Source organism: Morone saxatilis, unplaced genomic scaffold (assembly GCF_004916995.1).
Source record: "Morone saxatilis isolate NCDOM2014 unplaced genomic scaffold, NCSU_SB_2.0 Contig16, whole genome shotgun sequence".
In the NCBI taxonomy this organism is placed as follows: Eukaryota; Metazoa; Chordata; class Actinopteri; family Moronidae; genus Morone; species Morone saxatilis.
The window spans coordinates 1,115,744-1,128,417 of record NW_023339718.1 but is presented as its reverse complement, the minus strand read 5'-3'; the positions used below and the strand labels follow the sequence as shown (position 1 = coordinate 1,128,417).

At 37.1% G+C, this 12,674-nt stretch overlaps 2 protein-coding genes across 2 annotated transcripts; both read left to right on the top strand.

The window, feature by feature from the left end:
- The first annotated feature begins 108 nt into the window (after positions 1–108).
- plbd2 (phospholipase B domain containing 2) lies at positions 109–6,935 on the top strand. The gene is made up of 12 exons (XM_035658963.1): positions 109–357; positions 1,754–1,847; positions 1,958–2,116; positions 2,198–2,298; positions 2,408–2,622; positions 2,940–3,034; positions 3,499–3,659; positions 4,070–4,165; positions 4,319–4,390; positions 4,483–4,635; positions 4,779–4,941; positions 5,484–6,935. The coding sequence occupies exons 1-12, from the start codon at positions 137–139 to the stop codon at positions 5,652–5,654; spliced, it is 1,701 nt and encodes a 566-aa protein (XP_035514856.1). The 5' UTR covers positions 109–136; the 3' UTR covers positions 5,655–6,935.
- Positions 6,936–7,141: 206 nt separating this feature from the next.
- On the top strand, positions 7,142–11,559 carry zgc:158398 (uncharacterized protein LOC568894 homolog). Its single transcript, XM_035658962.1, has 7 exons — positions 7,142–7,276; positions 8,037–8,229; positions 9,137–9,392; positions 9,481–9,580; positions 9,721–9,862; positions 9,962–10,102; positions 10,371–11,559. The coding sequence occupies exons 2-7, from the start codon at positions 8,056–8,058 to the stop codon at positions 10,389–10,391; spliced, it is 834 nt and encodes a 277-aa protein (XP_035514855.1). The 5' UTR covers positions 7,142–7,276; positions 8,037–8,055; the 3' UTR covers positions 10,392–11,559.
- Positions 11,560–12,674: the final 1,115 nt, after the last annotated feature.

Genomic DNA, 12,674 nt, shown 5'->3' with positions numbered 1-12,674 from the left:
GTGTTTTATTGTGTGTTTTATTGTGTGTGTCGATGGAAAGCGACTGAACTCGGTGACCGAATTTGTGCTTTTATTTTGAAAGTGCCATCCCCTGTCAGGTGACCCGCTTCGTCATGTGACTGGTTCTTGTAAAAACATGGCGTCCAGGCTAAACAAGACGTCTGCTGTTGGAGGTTTCTCAATGGTTTTAAATGTTTTAGCAGTTTTATCCGGTTTGTGTTTGTTGTTTACGTCGGTCGGAGCTGAAATACGAAGCGCTGTTATTGACAAACAAACCGGACAGCTGTCTGTCGTCGACGGATACCGAGAAGGGTTTGTGGCTTGGGCGAACTTCACTGATGACATTAAAACATCAGGGTGAGTTGACTGCAGTCTTTTCACTGGAGAGACTTTAACACATTCCTCTTGTGCGGCCTGTGATGTGACAGGCGGGAACATTTCCTAACATAAAATATTGAAATACTTTAGGGCTTCAACTAACTCGTATTTTAATAGATTAATGTTCTATTCTATAATAAATAATGACAGTGTAAATTACTTTAGTTGCTTGTTTTGTCCGAGCAACTCAAACATTGAATTTATAATGATATAATAACGAGTAAAACCACTTGGGCGTGACCATTTGAATTGCTCGATCATCAACATTGGGGATAATTTTCTACTGTTATGTAAATTGGACTAATTTATCATGTAATCTGTGTTTTGCACTGCACACAAACAGCATAGAACCTGATTGCAGAAGTAAAACACATGACAGGAAAGGTCAGGATAACCATAAGCATATAATGGACCTCTGTGCAAATTAACAATGTGGTAAAACCCGATGAAAATAAATGAAAATACACAAAGATACATGGAAACAGAGAAATAAGCAACACTATACACAATTCATCATCATTTAAAGAAGGGAAAAAGACATGGGTACAGGAAAATACAACAAAACAAGATGTAATAATTATATAATAGACTAGTAAGTCATTAAACATATCAGTTTTTATAAAGAAGAAGCTGAACAATACATAAACACAAGTTGAATGACCTTCAATTGAGACAATGACAGGAAAACAAAAATAACACTTGTTTTTATTCATATCAGGTTCATTGTAACTGATAATAACAATAAGAAGAATAATACTGTATACCTTTAAACTGTGATATTTTCTGAGACGGTTATAATACCATGAGAATACCATTGCAACCCTACTCCTTATGTATTTTAGTGCCACCTATGAAGGAATTTCCCTCCTTTACATTAAAGGTAAAATGGTAAAGTGTCCCCTGTGTAACTCTGGTCATTCGCATTAGCCTGTGACTCTTTCAAAGCGATAAGTTAAGCTTGGCTGATTAGATTACATTACTATATTCGACTGCTAAGAAACAAAGGTTTATATAACAGACATAATGTGTTGTATCCTATATCCAATGTGATTTAGGTTAACCATAGTTTCTTGTTTTAAACCAATATCTAATAGAATCCGCACACAATCTTGTGGTTTTTAAGTATGAATTATATCTCCAGTCAGGAAGCAACCTTCACATTTGATTGGCAATGCCCAGTGATCTATTCACCTTTCCTCCTTCATCGAGCTACAATAGATAATTCTGTGTAAACCATGAAGGTCTCCTGGGAACTCCTTCAAAGTTATGAGTTAACCAACCTTCTGTCCTTCACACCACCTAAATAAAAATATTGTAAAGCTGTACACAGATATGTTTTTTCATTTATTCCTCATTTGCTCTCTCTCTCCCTCAGCTGGTCTTTCTTGGAGGTCACTACCAGCAGTCAGTACAATGACAGTATCCAGGCTTATGCTGCTGGTGCAGTGGAGGCTGCACTCACATCTCAGGTCAGCTTCATTCTGCAGGCCTGACTGAGCTCGACTTAACCCAACAGTCTAAATGTTTCTATTGGCTTACTTTACATTTAATTTAATCTAAACATTTGTGTATGTTTCAGCTCATCTATAAGCACTGGATGAACACTCTAATGGGTTACTGCGGGCCCTTCACGTCTCAGTCTGTTTACTGCGAGCGTCTTAAGGCTTTCATCACAACCAACATGCAGTGGATTCAGGAGCAAATAGAGAAGCAGCCAAGTTCACCCTACTGGTACCAGGTACTTAATGAGCATTTGTAGGGTGAATGAAATCCCTTGCATGGAAACAAAAATGTTAAAAGGCTTGTTTCTGGTTGTCAGGTGCGTCTGGCACTGCTGCAGCTGAAAGGTCTGGAGGACAGCTACAACGACGAGCTGTCATTTCCAGTAGGGCCGTTCTCCTTCAACCCATTTGGCTTCCTGTAAGTGCTTATCTCCATTTCCTATTGATGTTTCTTTACTGTTCCTGAGATCAATAAATGTGTTTCTTACTGTTGTTTTACATTCTCCACTGCTACTCTGTCCAACCAGACTTTTCCAGCTGGGCGGGGATCTGGAGGACTTGGAATCGGCTCTGAACAAATCCAGCCAAACTCGACCTCTTGGATCCGGCTCCTGTTCTGCTCTCATTAAGCTGCTGCCAAACAACAAGGAACTGCTGGTTTCACATGACACCTGGAACGTCTACCAGGCCATGCTGCGCATTATGAAGAAATACATCTTTGCCTTTAGAGCTTCTCCTTTAGGTAGTTTACTGATGCAACTGTGTGTCCTGTTAATCACTGTTCTTCTTCTTAAGTACCTCATTATTTACATTAAAGGAATAGTTCCACATTTTAGGAACTATCCTTATTTGCTTTTTTGTTAGAGTTGAGTTAGATGAGAATATGAATCAATAAAATCTTTTACCTCTGTTTCCAGTCTTGATAAACACATATTTCCCAAAATGTCAAAGTATTCTTTTAAACCATGCGGCCATAAACCAAAAGCCCCTTTTTCAAAAACATAATTTACATATTACATTAGATTAGAATACAGATTATTATGTGCTGTTCTTTTTCAGGAAGTGATCTTCTTCCTGGAGGAACTCAGGCATTCTCATCGTATCCTGGAGCGATCTTCTCTGGAGATGACTTTTATATCCTGAGTAGCGGCCTGGTGAGAACTCTTTGTACTGAGCAAGATGGAATTGGGCGTTTTGCAGTCCCTCCAGGAAGTTGTGTTTGAAACTAATAACACAAACACAATTAATCCCTGTGAATCTTGCATGACATTGCAATTTTGTCAAAATGTTGAGCCATGGGTCACCAAAGTCACTTCTTTGTTTGTGAAGATGCAGACATGTACAACAAGGATGTCTTTCGTTTACCCTGTCCAAACACTGACATTTTATTCTCACTGGATCAAGTTGACTTTGATTAATGAATTATACAAAAAATAATAATAATTGCAATATGGGTTGCAATTTTTTTGTAAAGCTGCTGTGAAACGAAGCATTTTAGGCTGCAACAATCCCCAAAAAACCTGGGAAATCCTGTAGGGACTGGTAGTACTCTGTAGTATTTTAATTGAGTAATGCTAGATGGAGCACTTTCTTCTTACTTACTATCTTGTGTCTCCAGGTTACCTTGGAAACCACCATTGGCAACAGTAACCCTGCTCTGTGGAAGTTCGTTCAGCCCACAGGAACCGTCATGGAATGGCTGAGGAACATCGTGGCTAATCGACTGGCTGCTACTGGCAAAGAGTGGGCTGACATATTCAGCAAGTACAACAGTGGAACGTGAGTTTTACACTCCAGGAAGAACCTGGCTCTCATTAACCAACATTATCACCACTTTGTCCCAACGTACTCTTCTGAGTGCTCTGTTGTCTTCTGCTTTTTGTTTTGTGTGCAAATGTCCCATTGATGTCAAGATTAGATAAGATTTTGTGTGAGCTTTGACTGTCATGTGAATTGTTTGGAGTAAAGGGAGAAGAAAAGGGCCATTTACCGTATAATCAAGAGTCACATGAGAAGGCATACAGCTCTAATGGGGTCATCAGAGTGTTTGTTGTGCAATGCTGAATCAGTTACTTCAGCATCTGTCACATGGATACACAGTAATAAAATACATTAAAAATCTGTGAATGCCAGTAGAATAAAGGTTGAATGCTCAGTTCGGACTGTGTGTGTATTTGTGTGCTTTGTAGGTACAATAACCAGTGGATGATTGTGAACTATAACCACTTCACTCCGGGAAAGACTGACATTAAAGAGGAGCTCTTTGTTGTTCTGGAGCAGATTCCGTAAGTGTTTGCACCCACTCTTAAATCAAAACACATGATTTAAACCAGGGGTAGGCAATCTGCGGCACTGGAGCCACATCTTTAGTCTTTTGATATTAAGAGCAGCTGACCCCTGATTTAATCTAACCTTTTTCGTGTCTTTGAATGCTGCAGGGGACTCGTTGTTTACACTGATAAAACTCAGGAACTGCTGGAGAAAGGCTACTGGGCAAGTTACAACATACCGTAAGTACCCGGTTTGGAATCAGTTTTAAGTTACATGTGGTCTTATTTGTTTTATGTAAAACTTTATTTTGTTCATATGTGCTCACATGTAGGTACTACGTGGAGATATTCAATGCCAGTGGCTGCAATGAGCTGGTTGAGAAGTTCGGCCCGTGGTTCTCTCTGGACCAGAATCCTCGAGCTCAAATATTCAGGAGAAACCAGACAGCTGTTAAAGATGTGGACTCAATGGTCCGCCTCATGAGGTGAGGTCTTGCACAAGTTTGGTGGTTTCTGTCGTGTGCTGGATTGATCGGCATAAGACAAACAAACTTTAATGTTATCTGTTATATTTTCATAGGCTACATTAAATGTAATTGTATTCATGAGCTGCGGTGTCTCTCTTCAGGTATAATAACTTTAAAGAAGACCCGTTGTCAAAGTGCGAAGGCTGTGATCCACCTGCAAATGGAGAGAACGCCATCTCTGCCCGTTCAGACCTGAACCCAGCTAATGGAACATATCCGTTTGGCGCCTTAAGGCAGAGACCACATGGAGGAACAGACATGAAGGTTTTTATTTTTCAGTTTTCTGTGTGGCTGTGAAACATAAATGATCAATCTAGAGGTGTGAAGCAACTAAGTACAAATACTTTGTTACTGTACTTTTTTTAAGGTATTATTTTTCTGACAACTTTTTACTTTTCCTTCCTACATTTTTACACAAATATCTGCATTTTCTGCTCCTTACATTTTCAAAACAGGCTTGTTACTTTAGTTTTAATGCATTTGAGGGTAATTATCGATTATTTTTTTTATTTTGCATCATTACAAGCCTTCCCAACATTAAGACTGGTGCATATCATACATGACAAGATGAAATGGAAAAGAGTTTGAAGTTTCAGTTACTTTTCAGTTTACTTTTATACTTTATACTTACATTTCAGAGCCTGTGCTTTGTCACTTTCACTTGAGTAAAAGTTGACTTGGTTTAACTAGTTTTACTGGATACTTTTTTTATCTTTATCTTTATCTGTATGTCTACTTAAATAAAGAATGCGTGTCCTTTTGCCACCTCTGGCTAACTGTCATGCATTTTGTGTGTTCATGTGCAGTTGACCTCGTACGGGATGTTTCGTGACTACGGTATGATAGCCGTGAACGGGCCAACATGGGACCAGGTGCCACCCTTCCAGTGGAGCACTTCCCCCTACAAAGACCTGCTGCACATGGGTCACCCTGACACTTGGACATTCAAGCCTATAAAAGTCACTTGGACTCCTTAATTGCTGTCATACTGTATGCAAGTGGCATTATAAATGGGAATACTGCCAACTGTGCTGTGTGATGTTTTGACAAAGGGAAATGGTACTTTAATTCAGTGTGACATGTCTTAATGAACACAATAGTCATGTTATTGATTCTCAGGAGAGTGGCAATAATATTCTGGAGGTATTAGGGCCTGCAGTGTTGCATTATATGCATAATTAAAGCACAGAAAACAAAGAGAGCTTTGAATGTGAGACAGGATAACCAAGAACAACAACTCTGCTGTTGTAAATTGGGAGCTTCTACATTAGATTATGTTTTATTTTCATTTTCATGTTTTGTTTATCGTTCTTATGTTAAATGTGTGAAAATGTCATTGGAAATGTCATTAGTTATTGGAGTTGTTGGACTACACCTTTCTTTATAGAAATCACCAAGTACAATTATTGATACAGATGCAAAGTTTCTGTCACGGTTAAGACAAATATGTTGATCATGAGTTGTGTTGAATGTTGAATATTTTCTAAATTAAAAGCGCCCTGATTGTTATAAAAAAAATATATATATAATTTTGTATCACTGCCTGGTTTTAGTATGTGGTCAGTATTCATATTCAGATGAACTTATTGTCCATGAAGTGCATAAAATGGAAATTCATCTTTAGAACTAGCATATGGCAAAACACTATACACAACTGTACTTAATATAGCAACGCACAAAAACTTTACGTTACGGTAAAAAGTTAAAGTGACTAAGTGGTTGATTACATTAATGCAAGAGATGGACATGTAAGCTTACGTAAAAATAAAAATGGGGGTCAGGCAAGTTCCAAGAATGTGTAGTGGCTTTTTAAAGAACTTGGAAGTTGCAGTTGTATACAAGAATACTTCAACTGCAGATCTGACGTCTGGATTCAATGAGCTTTCAATGTCAGCATATTTAAATTAAAGTCAAACTAGCTGAGCATGCCCAAATACCTTTGGTCCAGTAGAAATTAGAAACTGAAGTTGTTCATAGATATCTAACCAAAAGGGCCCTCGTGAGTATAATGTTTAATATGTATAATTAATAATGAAATGCAGATAGTAACATGCCTAATTAATTATCATTAAATTCAGGTTAAGTCATTGTCTTGTTAATTTTATTAACTTCAACCACAACAATAATTTAAAAAAGTGGGCCTATAATTCACTGGAAACACATAGTGCTCAGTGTGCTATATTAGGTTACATTCAGGCTCTATTTAAATTATATAATGTGGTTCTGTTAAAAAAAAAAAAAACATGTAATAACTTTTAGCTAAATAAACTAATGCCACTTTATAACCTGAGAAGATGTTGTTATATGTATTATATAAACACAAGAAACATCATTTCCAAAAATTATAATATGGCTGAATGTTAATATTTGAAAAATATCTATAAAACTGATAAAATAATAAAAATAGTCTAAGTCACCTGACCCACGTCATAGTCGTCGTCACAGCAGTGAACTGCCGTAAACTGACGGAAACTGTCGTGTTGTTATCTTTGTGTCGCTTTGACTGAACTTTAAACATCTTAAATGTCGAAGAAACTCACGTGTCTCTGGATTTTAGCAAAGCTAACGAGGTGCTCAGAGAGGACTGCTCAGATACAAGGTATGAAGTTATCTTTCAGCCAGCAGTTCGGTAGTTAATAACATCACATTGGCAGTAACGTCGTTGTGAGTTATCAGCTGATGTGGTGGACAAGTTACACAATGTCACAAAGTCTCCTGTTGCTCTGTAGTCCGGATCAATAGACTTAATGTGTCTGCAAACATGAGTTATTTTTCACAAATAAGGGCATTAGTTTAAGGCAGTTTTCCACGATTGTCAGCAGTTAAAGTTTACAATTTGTGCCTTGTTATGTTTACCTACAAGGTCGGAAGACATGTGCCAAATAAAGCTAAAATCTCAAAAGTAGATAAAATTCTTTTATCTACTTTTGAATGTCATTATGCTGAAAACATCAGCTTCATTCACCCAAAGAAGTCCTTTGATTGTGCAGTCCTTCTGAATTACTAAATGATCAGTATCTTAATTAAACTAGCACTACCAAAGCTGCTGTGGAGCGGCATACCTTTCTTTAATTATGTAAATATCATATACATAACAATACACCCTCAATTTATTTCATTTTATTTCATTTTATTTATTTATTTCAAATTGATTTTTACTTGTATAGGATGTGACTCCTGAATCTTTTGCCTGTACGAATTTGGACCTGAATATGTGTGTGAGCCAAATGTTTGTTTGTTTGTTTTTATTATGTTTGCTCTTGTTTTACCTGTTGAAAATTGAATAAACACACACACATATATATAAAGGTACTGTGGACAACCTTAAGTAACTGAGGTGACTGTCTTTTTCTTTACAGCCTGTCACATCCTAGCTGTATGTGGAGTCTGATGATGGGTTTGTGGCAGCCAGTGACCAACCTTAAAGATTATGTATCCCAGAATCCTCCAGCGGTGACATTTTTCCTGTGTCTGCTGATTCTGGCTGTCTCGTTCATCGGCCTCAGCTCTTACAGCTACACTCACACTCTGCCTAACCCTGACACAGTAAAGGTAAGGACTCACTAAAATGTGTCTAGTTTGAAACAGGTTTGATCACAAATATGGAAACTTCAGAAACGCTTAGACAGCTGTTGTCTTCATGCGGATACAATAACCGACTGCCTGCTTCTTATGGACGATAACAATAAGCTGATAGATCATTTCGCATTTTTGTATTTTAAAGATATTTTAAAGTTTATAACCTTTAGTTTTTACACACATGATGGTAATACATGCTAAGATGTGGTGAGCAAAGATGGATGATGTTTCTGACTCGGGCACTGTATTGGCAAGAATCTGGTGATACAATACATATCACGATACGCATGGTTACAAATCAATATATTGTGATATATTGCGATATATTGCGGAAAAAAATGTTTGAATCTAATTTTAGGAGAACTGTTCTAGTTTAAAAATCACAACACCATATGCGTAAAATCAACCAGAACAGTGAGATCTGCATTTGTATTGTAGCCCTTTACATTTACAACGCTGCTAGTTGTTTAGGCCTAACCACAAAAATTGACAATATCACAAAATAAAATATCGGAACACAATATTTTTCTATATTTTCTTACACCTCTACCTTAAACCAAACCAAGTTTAACTGACCAATAATTTATTGGCTGTAATTTTAATTATTGGGATAATTTATAATAATATACATTTCCCGGTATTGAATTATAATTGATGTATCCTGATAACTATGGTCCTACGTGTGTTTAGTAGATTAGCCAGGCCTCAGGTGAGCTGATATTCTACCATTAAATCCTTTCACAATCTGTTAACGAGATCGAGATCTGATGCACAAAGGAAAACGCAATGTTGTGTAAGCTGTGACTGCATGTGTGCTTGTATTCTTTTGTCTCCTGAGCAGATATTGATCAATCAATCATACACTTTATTCTCCTCTTAGGATTGGAACCATCTCCTGTCCTCATTGTCACAGTTCCAGCTGTGTGCCAAAGCCAATGCAACTTCATCTGAGTTTGTCTCGTCAGTCCCCTCTCCTCTGATGGATACAGACACTCCACTTAACTCTACAGAGACTCCTTCTGTCAGCCGTTTGCATCTTAAGGTTCCTGTAGTTGTGACTACCAACTCAAACAGTGGCTCTCTAAAGGATCTTGGACTACACGCTGTCTTCAGAGCCAGGCAGCTACATCTTGGAGGTTTGTTATGCACCGGATTGGCTTTGTTGTGAATTAAAGTGTATATAACCATAAAGTCTCACCAATAATTGATTGTTTTACTTTGCAGGCAATCAGACTGTTAATGTGACTCTAGAGGTTTTGTCTGGAAATGATACCTACACCTGCCTCACCATAAGTGCCCCAACCCACCTCCTGCCTATGAGGCTGTAAGTTCATTCACACTCTCAAGTTTGTGTTTCCTTAATGTAAATCACCACCTACTTTGGTACATTAAAAATAATGTCTGTAAACTCACAAATAAGTAATATTGTGTGTTTTTCTGTATGTGTTGTATACTTTAATGAAGACTTCCACCAGAGTGCCCTGCATCTGAGAAAAACATCTCACCCATCCACGTGGAAGCGAGCAACCAGCCGCCTACAGCATTACAAACCTGCTACAGTCTACACTCCAAGAATGACCCAACACTCACTATCATGTTAACAAGGGTACAGCACGTGTCCCACATGCACAATAGAATTTGCTCAGATGTGATAAAGTCAGATAAAATCTTGCCTTGTCAGTCATTCTCTACTCTCATTCTTTAGGAGGAGCAGAGTGTGGCAGAGCGACATCTGTTAGAAGTCAGTGTGTGTCTGCTAGCCGTTTGTCTGATACTCTGTTTAGCTGCTAGTCTGACACATTCGCTTATACGTCGACAGCACTGGAATGGACTGGATCTACAAAATGTAAGTAATTATTATGTTTTTGTATCTTTGACTATGGAAACATTTAGTAAGTTTGATATATGTAAACTAGAGGATTATGCAGATTTTGCAAGTTTTAGGTACAAGTACGCTAATTGTAGAAATACTACAGTAACATGCAGTTATACAGCTGATGTAGTGTTACTGTTTGTGTTCACTTTCATTAACATTTTTAATATCTTCTGCATATATGTTGTGAAATGTGCAGATACTGTTTTAACCTAACCTTGCTGCTTTGCTTTATTTGCAGGAGCCCTTAATTGACACCTGAATATTGTTCCTCCTCTACATCCAGAAGAAATCAGTTGCTCTCTTGACAGAGAACAGCAATATTTATCACTTGCTTTAAGGCATCTAACCAGTTTTACAAAGGAAACCAGTTTACATGTCATGGGGAGAACTGCTCAGCTTGTGAAAATACTGTATAAGCACTCTGGGACTCTGGAGGGAGCTCTCTGAAGCCTGAGAAATAAACCCAGGTGATGTCATCAGGGTTATCTCCGCTTGGCTTTAGAGACTATTATTTGTGTAGGATCTAGCAATTTCAAGCTTGACTCATACTGGGGAGTAAAAGTCAGTTTCTTCTGCATTAATTTTGACCATTTTAATTGATTAACATGTTTCTAAACTTGTAAGTGCAATACTAAAACAGTATATATTATGTATTGTACAATATCCAGATCAGAAACACACATACAGAGATATACTGATATAGGTACAGTGATACAGAAGGAGTATATATTTTATAATGGGACCATGGCGTAAGCTACTCTGTTTACTGGTCATACATTCACTATCCAGTCTGTTATGTTCATTGCATTCCAGGACTTATTTGCTTTCTGTTGAACTACCTTGTCTTCTTCAGTTCCCGCATTGTGGTTAAGTGTTATTCCAGTCAAAAACGTAATTATTATTTTTTGTAAACTGTGAAAGTATTCTTTGTTTCTAATTTCTACTGGACCAAAGGTATTTGGGCATGCTCGGCTAGTTTGCCTGTTTAGCACTTTAATTTAAATATGCTGACATTGAAAGCTCATTGAATCCAGATGGCAAATCTACAGTTTAAGTATTCTTGTATACAACTACAATATGTTTTATGACTTTCACAGTGCTTGAACCTTTAAGAAACACTGAAATGTGTCTTACTCCTAATTGAATTTGTAAACAACAGATAGTGTTTAAGTTAGAAAAAAGGGGTGTAACATCTGCAACGTCGCTATGATACAAGCCATTTGTAATTGTTTTTTAATAACAAAGAGTTAAAAGGACACTAAGCAGTGTAAATGTAAAATTACCAGTGTTATTAATTTACTGACATGTCCTCCAATCTGTCCAGGATTTTCTGCACAAACAGCTCAGAAACACATTACAGTGGTCAAGTTTGAACAAGACTGAAATATTAATAATGATTAATATAAAAACTGGATTTCTGTTGTGAATCTTTGGTTTCAGGTGTCTTTTTTTAGAAGTAATCTAATCCTGTTTTATTTGTGGTTCTGCTAAGTGAAGGGAAGCTACTTATGTAACCATTTAATCTTAACTTGGTGTTTTTTTAAGAGACCAAAACAGTTCATGAGAGCCACATCTGACAGCAGCCAAGCTATATTAATGTTTAGCATTTACAAATATTTGATTATTTAGGGAATTGAATCCTGATCTGATTTGCTTTCTGTTTTTATGTGTGGAGTATGGAAATCAACTTGCAGAGACATGAAATTTGCTTTAAATCTTAGGTTAGTATGTACTTCGGCAAAACACTACTAACTGACGCACATCAGAGTGGATGTAGAGGTGGATATACCCAATGCTCTGTATACCTGCAATACAACACTGATTATACCTGTCATTTTAGGGCAATGGTTACCAACCTGAGGGTTGGGATCCCCACTAGGTCACAAGGCTTTCTTGATTTTGAGTGGTGTAAGCTTAAAACTTGAAACATATATATACAGTAGGCCTACATCTCAGCATTTTATTAATTATTGTGACAAAAAATTTAAATAGTTATTTTTAAGGTTTAGATTTTCATTTTAGATCTAAACTTTGAAGACTAGAACACAAGCTGTAACAGAGAAACACTGAATCTGTCAAAAAAGAAGCCAATTGAGTACGCATGATTGTTAAAATAAATAAATAAAGACAGAACATTTAACAAAAAGTTCCTAAAATATAAGGATAACTCATCTCTGATCAATATTCACAGGAAATAATCTGCTCAAAATTCATACAAACTGCTTCCTGCTGTTCACTATTTGGGTTCATTGCACAGTTTATCAGTTGTTCTCTACTGTTATTATTGTTATGCATTGAATATACAATTATAATATAAAATGTCACTTAGTCAGGGGGTCAGTTTACTCAATCACAGAAAAGGGGTCCTTTAAGGAAGAAGGTTGGGAACCACTAAATTTGGGGTTACTGAGACAGACTGAATGACCTGCCTTTCTGTATTTTTTTCTTTTTCCTTTTCAAAATCATCTTTATTGCAAAAAAGGTGGTTACAATTCAGATGTGACTTACAGAGATATATATATGTAACAGTATACCAACATAT